Below are 12,349 nucleotides of genomic sequence, written 5' to 3' on the forward strand. Positions count from 1 at the left end.
GGGTAGCCAATGTAACCCCACTTTTTAAAAAAGGAGGGAGAGAGAAAACAGGGAATTATAGACCGGTCAGCCTGACATCGGTAGTGGGTAAAATGATGGAATCAATTATTAAGGATGTCATAGCAGTGCATTTGGAAAGAGGTGATATGATAGGTCCAAGTCAGCATGGATTTGTGAAAGGGAAATCATGCTTGACAAATCTTCTGGAATTTTTTGAGGATGTTTCCAGTAGAGTGGACAAGGGAGAACCAGTTGATGTGGTATATTTGGACTTTCAGAAGGCTTTCGACAAGGTCACACACAAGAGATTAATGTGCAAAGTTAAAGCACATGGGATTGGGGGTAGTGTGCTGACATGGATTGAGAACTGGTTGTCAGACAGGAAGCAAAGAGTAGGAGTAAATGGGGACTTTTCAGAATTGGCAGGCAGTGACTAGTGGGGTACCGCAAGGTTCTGTGCTGGGGCCCCAGCTGTTTACACTGTACATTAATGATTTAGACGAGGGGATTAAATGTAGTATCTCCAAATTTGCGGATGACACTAAGTTGGGTGGCAGTGTGAGCTGCGAGGAGGATGCTATGAGGCTGCAGAGTGACTTGGATAGGTTAGGTGAGTGGGCAAATGCATGGCAGATGAAATATAATGTGGATAAATGTGAGGTTATCCACTTTGGTGGTAAAAACAGAGAAACAGACTATTATCTGAATGGTGACAGATTAGGAAAAGGGGAGGTGCAACGAGACCTGGGTGTCATGGTACATCAGTCATTGAAGGTTGGCATGCAGGTACAGCAGGCGGTTAAGAAAGCAAATGGCATGTTGGCCTTCATAGCGAGGGGATTTGAGTACAGGGGCAGGGAGGTGTTGCTACAATTGTACAGGGCCTTGGTGAGGCCACACCTGGAGTATTGTGTACAGTTTTGGTCTCCTAACCTGAGGAAGGACATTCTTGCTATTGAGGGAGTGCAGCGAAGGTTCACCAGACTGATTCCCGGGATGGCGGGACTGACCTATCAAGAAAGACTGGATCAACTGGGCTTGTATTCACTGGAGTTCAGAAGAATGAGAGGGGACCTCATAGAAACGTTTAAAATTCTGATGGGGTTAGACAGGTTAGATGCAGGAAGAATGTTCCCAATGTTGGGGAAGTCCAGAACCAGGGGACACAGTCTAAGGATAAGGGGTAAGCCATTTAGGACCGAGATGAGGAGGAATTTCTTCACCCAGAGAGTGGTGAACCTGTGGAATTCTCTACCACAGAAAGTTGTTGAGGCCAGTTCACTGAATATATTCAAAAAGGAGTTAGATGAAGTCCTTACTACTAGGGGAATCAAGGGGTATGGCGAAAAAGCAGGAATGGGGTATTGAAGTTGCATGTTCAGCCATGAACTCATTGAATGGCGGTGCAGGTTAGAAGGGCCGAATGGCCTACTCCTGCACCTATTTTCTATGTTTCTAGTACAAAAGGAGAGACACAAAAAGAAAGGCGACAGGAGAGAGATGAAGACAAGGAGCAGGTGTGCTGGAGTGTGTGTGTGTGCTAAGTACCAATCACACAATGTCATGGTATTTACAGTGTAGGTTAGGTAACTAATTAAATAATTACATAATGATCGCATTCACACGACAGCTCCAGAGGCTCAGTTATTAAGCCTCATAGGAGAGCTCACCATCACGTTAAAAATCAGGATAACCCTTGAAGGCTGATTGTCCCACAGGTCCTTGAACTACGAGTAACAATTACAGTCTGTCCATAGTCTCTCTGTGCTTTATGGACCCGTCACGGCGATAAGAGGCCGTTGATTTTCTTGTTACTTGGGTGTTATTTTTGCCGGCGGGTGCGCGACAGGTTTCAGCTCGAGCCGAAGACTTGCGTCGCCTTCTCTCGCGGCCATGATGCCCGTGTTTCTCTCTGAACTCGTTGCTCTGCCCCGGCCTCCTGTTGCCTGAGGCTTGGTTTCGGCTGCGGTGACCTGGACACTGGGGCTCGGAGACCTGCTGGAGTGATGTGTCCGGCGGCCGGTGAACTGCCTCGCTTCATCTGGCTTCAAGGGGACGGCCCCATCCCGTCGGGGCGATTTGGAGGGTTTCGGGGACAGGCGCGGATGCTGCACGCTGTCGCTCTGCTGCTTGTCACGTGGCGGCGGCGCCGCGTGCTCCCGGGCCCGGCTGCCGGGCTTCTCCGCACTGGCAGTTGCTGCCTCAGCAACGGTTTGACCTTTGCCCCGACTGGCTGGGCTTTTGAAAGCGGCTCGAACTGGAGCTGAGGGTGAAGGCGCGACCTTCGATTGGCTACCCGAGTTCTGGCCGTTTCCCGCCCTGGCCCCCACTTTTGGTATTTTGAGTTGTCCGGATTTTGCTGCCCCGCCTCCACTCGGCGAGGGGCTGCGGCTTTTGCTTTTGTGCTTGGAGCCCACTCTGAGATTGAGGCCCTGCAGGGATTTGGCGATCGGGATAACCGGGCTCTTGCTCCGACTCCGACTCCTGCTGTTCCGCTTCTTAATTTTGCCCGGGCTGGGGCTGCGGGATTTGAGGCGGATCAGCTTCAAGGTGCTCATCTCCTCTCCATCAGAGCTGTCATCAGAGCTGTCGGACTTGCTGGAGTTGGAACTTGAGGAGGGCAGAATTATCTAAGGGGGGAAAAATAAGAAATTTACTTTGAATTCGTTTGCATGTAATCCTCTTTCTACTCGCGACCTCTGTCGTTTGAGTAAAGGTGAAAGCGGTTCCGTGTCTGACTGTCTGCTGCCACTTCGCACCCAAATATGTGGGAATAATTCGTAACAAGATCGAAGTGCCATGCACCCCATTGGAGACTGGTCTTCACCCCAGGTACCTTCTGTCTGCAGTACGCAGCCCCTCCTGATCACTGTGTCAATCCGTAATATTTTGGGAGAATGCCAGTGCAGGGGTGTCCATGTGACACCTTTAACTCTCTTTAATGCGCCTTGTTTAAAATATTTAAATGCACTTTTAATATTGGAGCTTATGGTTGTGTAGTCCAGGTTGGTCAGATGTAATTCTGATTTCCTGTTTTCTGCAAACTGCACTGCCTCTAAGTCAGAAGATTGTGGGTTCAAATCCCACTCTAGGTGCAAAATCTAGGCTGACACTAAGGGAGTGCTGCACTGTTGGAAGTGCCTTCATTCGGATGAGACATTAAACTGAGACTCCGTCTGCTCTCTCAGGTGGACGTAAAAGATCCCTTGGCACTATTTCGAAGAATAGCAGAGGAATTCTCCCCAGTGTCCTGGCTAATCATCATCATAGGCAGTCCCTCGAAGCGAGGATGACTTGCTTCCACGCCAAAAAGGGATGAGTTCACAGGTGTTTCAATGAAGGACCGAATATTCCGGATCCCGGACTACATCCTGAAGGGTGGAAGATGCCTGTGCTTGGATTTTTTTTAATGTGTGGTGGCCGTTGCACACCAGCTACCACACGGGCTTGACAGAGCCAGGTCTTGGTCCAATGGCAAGGATTACCCAAGACTAACTGGAGACCAGCTCTGCTGCACAGACCGAGCGTGCACACATATCGCACGCAGTGTGGGCTTGCTCATGCTGCCCCTGGGCCCTCGCCTCTTCTGGGCTCCAGATTCATGCCTCTCCTGGGCCCCGATCACTTCCCTCTACGGACTCTTGCCACTCCTTCGCCCCTTTTTGCTGTGCCTGCCCGCACTGCAATCAACGACCTGGCTTCGTAGCCGTCGCCCTCCTGCAGTAGCACGCGCTGCTCCCTGCAGTGGTATGTCGCCACACACTGCTCCCTCCAATGGCCCCGGCCTACAGATGGTCTTGTAGGCCGGGACCGAGCCGATTTCCAGGCCGGGCCATTGCACGCTGCTCCCTCCAATGGCCCCGGCCTGCTGATGGTCTTGCAGGCCGGGACCACGACGATTTCCGTGATCCACACTCCACATGCTTAGATTTGGAGCCAAACACGGGACTGAGGATGAAGTAGGGGAGGCTGGTGTGTGAGAGTCGCTGTGTCTGGGCCCAGGCTCCCCTCCCTGTGCCTCACCATCTCTCGCTCTGTTTCAGTTGAGAAATATGGGAAATGTTGCCACTTAAAGTGCTGGAAAAGAAACAGAAGGGAAATCCAGGTCTACAGTATATCGAAGGGCAGCACTAAAGGCCACCGGCCGTAGATGGTGAAGATATCGAATGGGAACCGAGAGACATCACCTGTTATTGAAGCTGGCTGTGACTCCAACCCTCACTGACTGACGCTCGCTGGGTGAGAGGGGGCAGTGGCTGTGTGGTGCTGCAGGGAGGTTGGCTGTGTGGGGGGGTGGAGGTGTGTGATGGGGGGGTTTAGTGAAGGGGGTGGGGGGTATTACTGAAGCATGGTGGAGAGGCACTGTTGACGCAAATACGTGACCTCATCACTCTCATCTGGAGGGAGGCGAGCATGCCGGGAGATCGCAGCGATGTAGTGATTGTGACCAGCTTTAAAAAAATATTCCAGTAGCCACCTGGTGGGACGACATATGGAATTGGGGAAACAGCATCAAGATCCATCGCTGGATCAGAATATTCTCACACCTGGCCAATATTTATCCCTCAACTAACACCTAAGAACAGATTATCGGATTGCTGTTTGTGGGACCTGACTACGTGAAAATTGGCTGCTGCATTTCCTACATTACAACTACATTTCAAAAGTACTTCATTGGCTGTAATTTGGGACATCCTGAGGTTGCTATATAAATGCAAGTCTTTGTGACATTGGGGGAAAGACATGTTTCCGGGTGACTTTTGCATTCCTTCGAATGGCTGTCCCGACAAACAGTGTTAGTGCAAGTTGAAAGCAGGCCATGCAGCTCCCCCTCCCCACACTGAAATGTTCCTGTGCATCATTCAAAATGAGCTCCAGTGTATTTTTTGTAGTAGACTAAGCCCGCATGTCACCGAAACCTTTTCAAAAGGTATGGATCTTCCTGGTCTGTTTGGCTCAGTTACTCATTGGATGAATTCACTGAGCTGCTGCGAAAGCCTCGAGAGTCATCAACAAGGCTTTCGCATTAAGACTGGCCAATTAAGAACATAAATAGGAGCAGAAGTAGGCTCTACGGTCCTTCGAGCCTTATTCGCCATTTAATTAGATCATGGCTGATCGTCAACCTCAATTCCACTTTCCCGCCCGATTTCCATATCCATTCATGATTCCCCTAGACTCCAAAAATCTCTCCATCTCAGCTTTGAATATATTCAGAGACTCAGCGTCCACAGCCCTCTGGGCAGAGAATTCCAAAGATTCACAATCCTCAGTGAAGAAATTCCTCCTCATCTCTGTCTTAAATGGCCTACTCCTTATCCTGAGACTGTGCCCCCTAGTTCTAGATACTCCAGCCAAGGGAAACAACCTCTCAGCATCTACCCTATCAAACCCCTTCAATGTGATCACCTCTCATTCTTCTAAACTCCAGAGAGTATAGACCCATTCTACACAATCTCTCATCATAAGGCAGCCCTCTCATCCCAGGAATCAATCTTGTCAACCTCCGTTGTACCGTCTCCAAGGCAAGTATATCCTTCCTTAGATAAGGAGACCAAAACGGTGCACAGTACTCCAGGTGTGGTCTCTCCAAGGCCCTGTACAATTGTAGCAAGACTTCTTTCCTCTTATACTCCAACCCCCTTGCAATAAAGGGCAACATGCCAATTGATTGACGTGTCAAGAATTTTTGGCACCCTTGGAGGAAGGAAGAGTCAGGACCTTCAGGAGAGGATGGGAGAAAATTCAATTTTGCAAACAAGTTTTCCTTGTAGTTACCCACACTGCGCCCAGGTTTCTGGCGATGATGCCAGCTAATTGCCAGCATCCCACTTCTGGGACAGAGAATCAAGGAAATCTTTATATGCCAGAGCAGGAATGCAATCACCAAGCACATGCCCAACTCCTGTCTCAGCAAGAGCTGGGTCACCAACTTAACTACTGGTAGACTGGCGCTAGGCATGGCATTCCACTGATCATCAAACCTGGGCAGTACTGCATTCAACTACATGCATTGTGACACTCATTTGTGAAATACGTCCTTGCATACAGAAACGCAAGCACATGCAGCAGGGACAAGTGGTAAGCATCGAGGGCAGTTCTTGGGCTGCATGTTCTGACCTGGAATGGCTCAGTCACTCCCACAATGGTGTTGAAATTGTTGCTGTAGTAGCACAGGATGTACTCCCCGGTGCCCTTTGGCACGGATTCCTCACTGAACATGACCTGCAGAGAGACGGAAGAAATTCCACAACAAATAATAGCATGGAACTGATACAATGCAGCTTGAGTTTGTATATGGTCTTTGCTGAATTTTCTCTCCATTCTTTCTTTCCCCTGAAGTTGACTCTGGCTGGGTGCCAGCCACCTTCCACCACCTCGCTCACCACCATATTTATATATGAGCTTAAGCAGCGAGTGTCATCAGGCTATTAACTGTGGAGGGCATCACAGCTGTGCCTGGTCCCACCCCAACTCGATGTTCACATCTGCAGGGGTCACTGGATAGAGTAGCTGAATTTGCACCTAGTCCTGCCGCAGCCTGGGTTGTCTTAATCAACCAAAATTAACTCTAAACCTTTAAAGAGAGAGGAGTCTCACTTTTGTTTAGGAATCAAGCTGTGCACCCCTGGTGTCTCAGTGTTTAAATGCACCATCTGGTGTAGTCCTGAGCTGCACAGATCAGAACGATCAATCCCTGATCTGTGATGAGCTAACTGATCTCATTCAGGGCAACTGCTGCATTGCTACAATTGGCATCATTGTCACCAGTGGGGGATTCCTGCTCCTGATCACAGAGCACCCCCTCCCACCACAACATAGTGGAGGGTACTGGGAACCATACCCAGCATGAGTCAGTGGTTTCTGGAGCGGAGGGACGAGATCAATGTTGGGGTAAGCGGGTGTTCCACAGTGACATTTGCTCTTGTGTTGTTTTGTTGCCCTGTGCAATGTAATTATCCCCAGTGAAAGGAGGTTTCTTTTTTCACCGTAAGATAGCCATAACTTTAATAAAGTATTTGAACTATTGAAATAACTGAGAAATAAAAGGAGGTGCACAAATCCATCGAGGTGAGGAACCACAGGTGTAGCACAGTTTAGATGCAGATTCTACTCTATGCCAACAAACGTTGTCGAGCAGCTTTATTGCACTGTACAAAATAACCAATTTAATGCCAAATTATGGCAATTTTATTCAGTGAACTCACACCCATTTAAACTGGTTTGAGATTGTACAAACTCATTTTGGATAGGACCCCTACAGCCAGCAGAGAGGAGATTTTCATCTAAACATAGAAATACATAGCTTACGCTATGGAAACAGGCCATTCAGCCAAACCAGTCCGTGTCAGCATTTACCCGCCCTGTGAGCAAACAGTCCTAATCACATGTCCTTTTATCCCCCTTTCCTTCAAACAATATAATCTTGAATGTTGACATGGTTTCTGGCTCAACCACAAAACCTTAAAAGTAAATTCACAGCCTCACAACTCTTTAGTCAACAAGTTTGTCCTGCCTAAACAATCTGGCTTGGATGTGAACCCATATACAGAAAGAAGAGGCCCTAAGTCTAACCCACCACACCACCCGGTCCCCCAGGAGTACAATGAGATTGCTTCCAGTATCATCAGGGAACGATTGCATGGCAGTAATTACCTGATAGCATTGCTTCATTGTGTCGGCTTCATCATGCTTTGCCCAGACATAGGTTACGTAGTCCTTGTGATGTTTAAAGCCAACCTGCGAGAATGGATAAGAAAGTAAAAGCAAAAGAGGTCTGTCAGGTTTTTTTGTTTGAAGTTATTAGTCGTTCTAGTTTTTCTTCAGTCTACCTTGGCCCCATGCTTAATCTGATCAAGGGCAGGCCAGCACTACTGCTCGAAGCTTAGCGCTGAAGTAGCCTTTGCCTAGCAGCATTTTCAGAACCCAGTACTGCTGAAGCTGAATTTCTTTGAAAGTTCCCCAGTGAAATGACTCAGATCTTTTACCACTACACCCGGGCAGTGCACCAGGGTCTGGCAGCTTTTTGTGGAATTGTAACTGACCTGAGTCACCGCCTTCAGCATCGGAAAATTCAGAGAGAAACCTGAAGGAGAACAACCGGTGCATCAACCCTTTGAGGGCCGACCTAGCACAAAGGTCCCGGAATTCTAGTGTCCCTTCTCCCCGGTGGAAATGCAGTGGAGCAGGATGCATGGCCACCTGCAGCTTTAGCTGTGAACGGACCCCAGTACCCAAGCGCAAGGATAAAGTTCATTGCCAACATGGGGGCAGGTGGACCGTACGGGTCTGTCAGAGGTGCCCATCCTAGTGTGTTAACGGAACTCGGACTGGCGTCCAGCCACTCCAGAAGGAACGCTCCACAAACTGGGAAGACAAAACGCTGCAAATAATCCACTGCTTCTATGGGAGCAAAGTGACATGTGATAGCACTCTTGCCTCCGAGTCAGAAGGTCGTGGGTTCAAATCCCACTCCAGACAGCTGCACTGTCGGAGCTGCCATTTTTCAGATGAGACGTTAAACCTGTTCTCTCAGGTGGACGTAAAAGATCCCATGGCACTATTTCGAAGAAGAGCAGGGGAATTCATCCAACATCCCTAAAATAGATCATCTGGTCAATAACACATGGCTGTAGGTGTGATTTTGTTGTGTGCAAAATGGCTGCTGCATTATTCCCTACATTACAACAATGACTACCCTTGAAAAGTACGTAATTGGCTGTAAAGCGCTTTGGGCATCCTGAGGTTGTGAAAGGCGATAAAGAAATGCAAGTTCTTTCTTTTTTTTCACTCTGTGATTGACCACCTTTCACTCATGCAGGCTTGGAGGTGGAAGTGGGGAGGGGGATCTTTACTAGGCTCACAATAGAATTTAAACCAGCAGCTCTCAAATAGTGTGTGTTGAATTGGGCCTAGAGAGAGTATAACGTGTAGAGTTTCTGAGGTCGTCCAGGAACTCCCCAGACATACCCTCAAAATAGGCGGCGTGCAGAACTTGCCGGCTTCATATATGCCAACCTGCAAAAGCTACAAATTGCTTCAAAAAAGGTGACTTGGCCACAAACAGCCTGCAATTTGAAAAATACAATGTACAACTGGATGTCACTCCTGAATTGGGAAAATAAATTAAAGGGTAAGACGGTAGGTAATCAATGACAAACATTTAAGGAGATATTTCATAACTCTCAGTAAAGATATATTCCAGTGAGAAAGAAAGACTCTTAAGAGAAGGATGAACCAACCTGGCTAACTAAGGAAGTAAAGGATGGTATCAAATTGAAAACAAAGGCATACAATGTTGCGAAGAATAGTGGAAGGCCAGCAGATTGGGAAATTTTTAGAAATCAGCAAAGGGCGACTAAAAAAATGAAAGAGAAGATAGTTTGAGAGAGTAAACTAGCTAGAAATATAAAAAGAGACAGTAAGAACTACTATAGCTATATAAAAAGGAATAGAGTAGCTAAAGCAAACATTGGTCCCTTAGAGGATGAGACTGGGGAATTAATAATGAGAAATAGGGAAATGGCAGAGACTTTGAACAAATATTTTGTATCGATCTTCACGGTAGAAGGCACTAAAAGCATTCCAAAAATTGATAATCAAGGGGCTATTGTGAGGTGTGGGGGAGGGGGCGCGGGGAGGGGACTTAAAACAATCACTATCACTGGAGAAAAAGTACTAGGCAAACTAATTGGGCCTGAGGGTGGACAAGTCCTCTGGACCTGATGACCTGCATCCTAGGGTCTTAAAAGAAGTGGTTGCAGAGATAGTGGATGCATTGGTTGTAATCTACAAAAATTCCCCGGATTCTAGAGAGGTCCCAGCAGATTGGAAAACCGCAAATGTAACACCCCTATTTAAGAAAGAAGGGAGACAGAAAGCAGGAAACTATACACCAGTTAGCCTCACATCTGTCAATTGGGAAAATGCTGGAGTCCATTATTAAGGAAGTAGTAGCAGGACATTTAGAAAGGTTTTATGAAAGGGAAATCATGTTTGACAAATCTACTAGAGTTCTTTAAGGATGTAACAAGCAGAGTGGATAAAGAGGAACCAGTAGATGTCGTGTATTTGGATTTCCAGAAGACATTCGATAAGATGCCACATAAAAGGTTACTGCACAAGATAAGAGCTCACGGGGTTGGGGGTAATATATTAGCATGGATAGAGGATTGACTAACTAACAGAAAACAAAGAGTCGGGATAAATGGATCATTTTCAGATTGGCAAACTGTAACTAGTGGGGTGCCACAGAGATCAGTGCTGGGGCCGCAACTATTTACAATCTATATAAATGACTTGGATGAAGGGGCCGAGTGTAATGTAACCACATTTGCTGATGATACAAAGATACGTGAGAAAGCAAGTTGTGAGGAGGACACAAAGAATCTGCAAAGAGATATAGATAGGCTAAGTGAGTGGGCAAAAATTTGGCAGGTGGAGTATAATGTTGGAAAATGTGAGGTTGTCCACTTTGGTATGAAAAATAAAAAAGCAAATTATTATTTAAATGGAGAGAGATTACAAAATCCTGCAGTGCAGAGGGATCAGGGGTCCTTGTACATGAAACTCAAAAAAATTAGCATGCAGGTACAGCAAGTAATTACGAAAGCAAATGGAATGCTGGTCATTATTGCATTGGGGATGGAGTATAAAAGGAAGTCCTGCTGCAACAGTACAGGGTATTGGTGAGACCACACCTGGAGTACTGCATACAGATTTGGTCTCCTTATTTAAGGAGGGATATACTTGCATTGGAGGCAGTTCAGAGAAGGTTCACGAGATTGATCCCTGAGATGAAAGGGATGTCATAAGAAGAAAGGTTGAGCAGGCTTGGTCTATACTCATTGGAGTTTAGAAGAATGAGAGGTGATCTTATTGAAACGCTTAAGATTCTGAGGGGGATTGACAGGTTGGATGCAGAGAGGATGTTTCCACTGGGGAATCTAGAACTAGGAGGCATAGTCTCAGAATAAGGAGTCGCCCATTTAAAACGGAAATGAGGAAGAATTCTCTCAGGGTCATGAACCTTTGGAATTCTCTACCCCAGATAGCTGTGGAGGCTGGGTCATTGAATAATTTTAAGGTGGAGATAGATAGATTTTTGCAGGATAAGGGAGTCAAGAGTTATGGGGAGCGTGCAGGGAAGTGGAGTTGAGATCATGATCAGATCAGCCATGATCTTATTGAATGGTGGAACAGGCTCGAGGGGCCAGATGGCCTACTCCTACTCTTGTTTCTTATGTTCTTATGAATAAGCCTGTGACCAAGGCCACTACTTCAGACAATTGAACAAGTTAAATTATATTGGATTTCAGGATTTATGTTCTTGTTTTGGGATTACATTTCACAATTCAATCTTTGTCATTAATGTTAAAAGCTGATTCTGAATGCCTCTTACTCAATTTGATTCTTGCTCCATAAAGTATAGCGCCAGCCTCTTATACATGTGTGATGTCAGAGGCTAGTTGCTATATTTACATGGCGAGAGTCAGACAAACCTTCAAATACTATTTGAGGAGTCACCATGTGAATGGAGCAAATGGGGGGGGGGGGGGGCTCAAAAAGCAAGCTTCCCACTCACAATGAGGATGGGTTGGTAATTTCTGCTTCCTCTGACTAGAATTTGGACCAGATTTTGCACAGAGCAGAAACCTAGCAGATCTGAGTTCTGCCTCCCCTTGTGGCCAGTCTGCTTACTCAGTGCCCTCCCTATGGGGGCAGTTTGTTCACTCTGTGCCCTCCCCATGTGGGGGCAGTCTGTTCTCTCTGAGCCATCCCCATAGGGGACAGTCTGCTCACACTGTGCCCTCCCCATGTGGGGGCAGTCTGCTCAATCTGTGCCCCCCTCCCCCCACCATGTGAGGGCAGTCTGCTCACCAGGCCCTGGAAATTTGGTCCCACGCTATTCCGTTTCCTGGGATAGAAACTAAATTTTATGGTAGTGAAATTCATTATATTCAGCTTTTTCAGGGGTTGGGTCAGAAATAACCTTGGACTTCCAAAAGGTTATACCGTTTTTACAGTTTAGCTGGTTTTAAAATAGCAACTGCTGACAATTTATTCAAAGGTGCTACTGGGGGAGCCTGGGCCACTTGAAAGGCAAAGTTGTTTGTTTCCAGTCCTCGGACAATACTCCTACTTTCCATTCCTGTTTCCAGAACAAGTGAGGCAAGGAAAAAAAGCTCTTCAGTATGTCTAATCTATTTAGAACACAGATCTCCTTCTCATGTTAACATTAAATTCATGGCTCTGTAACCTTACCAGCACCCCAGGCTCGTCTGTACAGGCCGGTGAGCGAGAAGGTAAACCTATACGGGAAGGGTGACCCCATAACATGATGGCATTT

At 47.0% G+C, this 12,349-nt stretch overlaps 1 protein-coding gene across 1 annotated transcript in view; it reads right to left on the bottom strand.

The window, feature by feature from the left end:
• Window positions 1-1,186: 1,186 nt before the first annotated feature.
• Window positions 1,187-12,349, bottom strand: part of inpp5jb (inositol polyphosphate-5-phosphatase Jb) — a 101,479-nt gene continuing 90,316 nt past the window's right edge. The window contains exons 11-13 of the mRNA XM_070887926.1: window positions 7,657-7,740; window positions 6,121-6,225; window positions 1,187-2,630 (exon numbers count right to left, since the gene is read on the bottom strand). Of these exons, the coding sequence (XP_070744027.1) occupies window positions 1,812-2,630; window positions 6,121-6,225; window positions 7,657-7,740 (1,008 nt within the window). The 3' untranslated portion in view covers window positions 1,187-1,811. The remainder of the gene's footprint in view (window positions 2,631-6,120; window positions 6,226-7,656; window positions 7,741-12,349) is intronic.

The sequence above is a fragment of the Pristiophorus japonicus genome, chromosome 8, assembly GCF_044704955.1.
Source record: "Pristiophorus japonicus isolate sPriJap1 chromosome 8, sPriJap1.hap1, whole genome shotgun sequence".
NCBI lineage: Eukaryota > Metazoa > Chordata > Chondrichthyes > Pristiophoridae > Pristiophorus > Pristiophorus japonicus.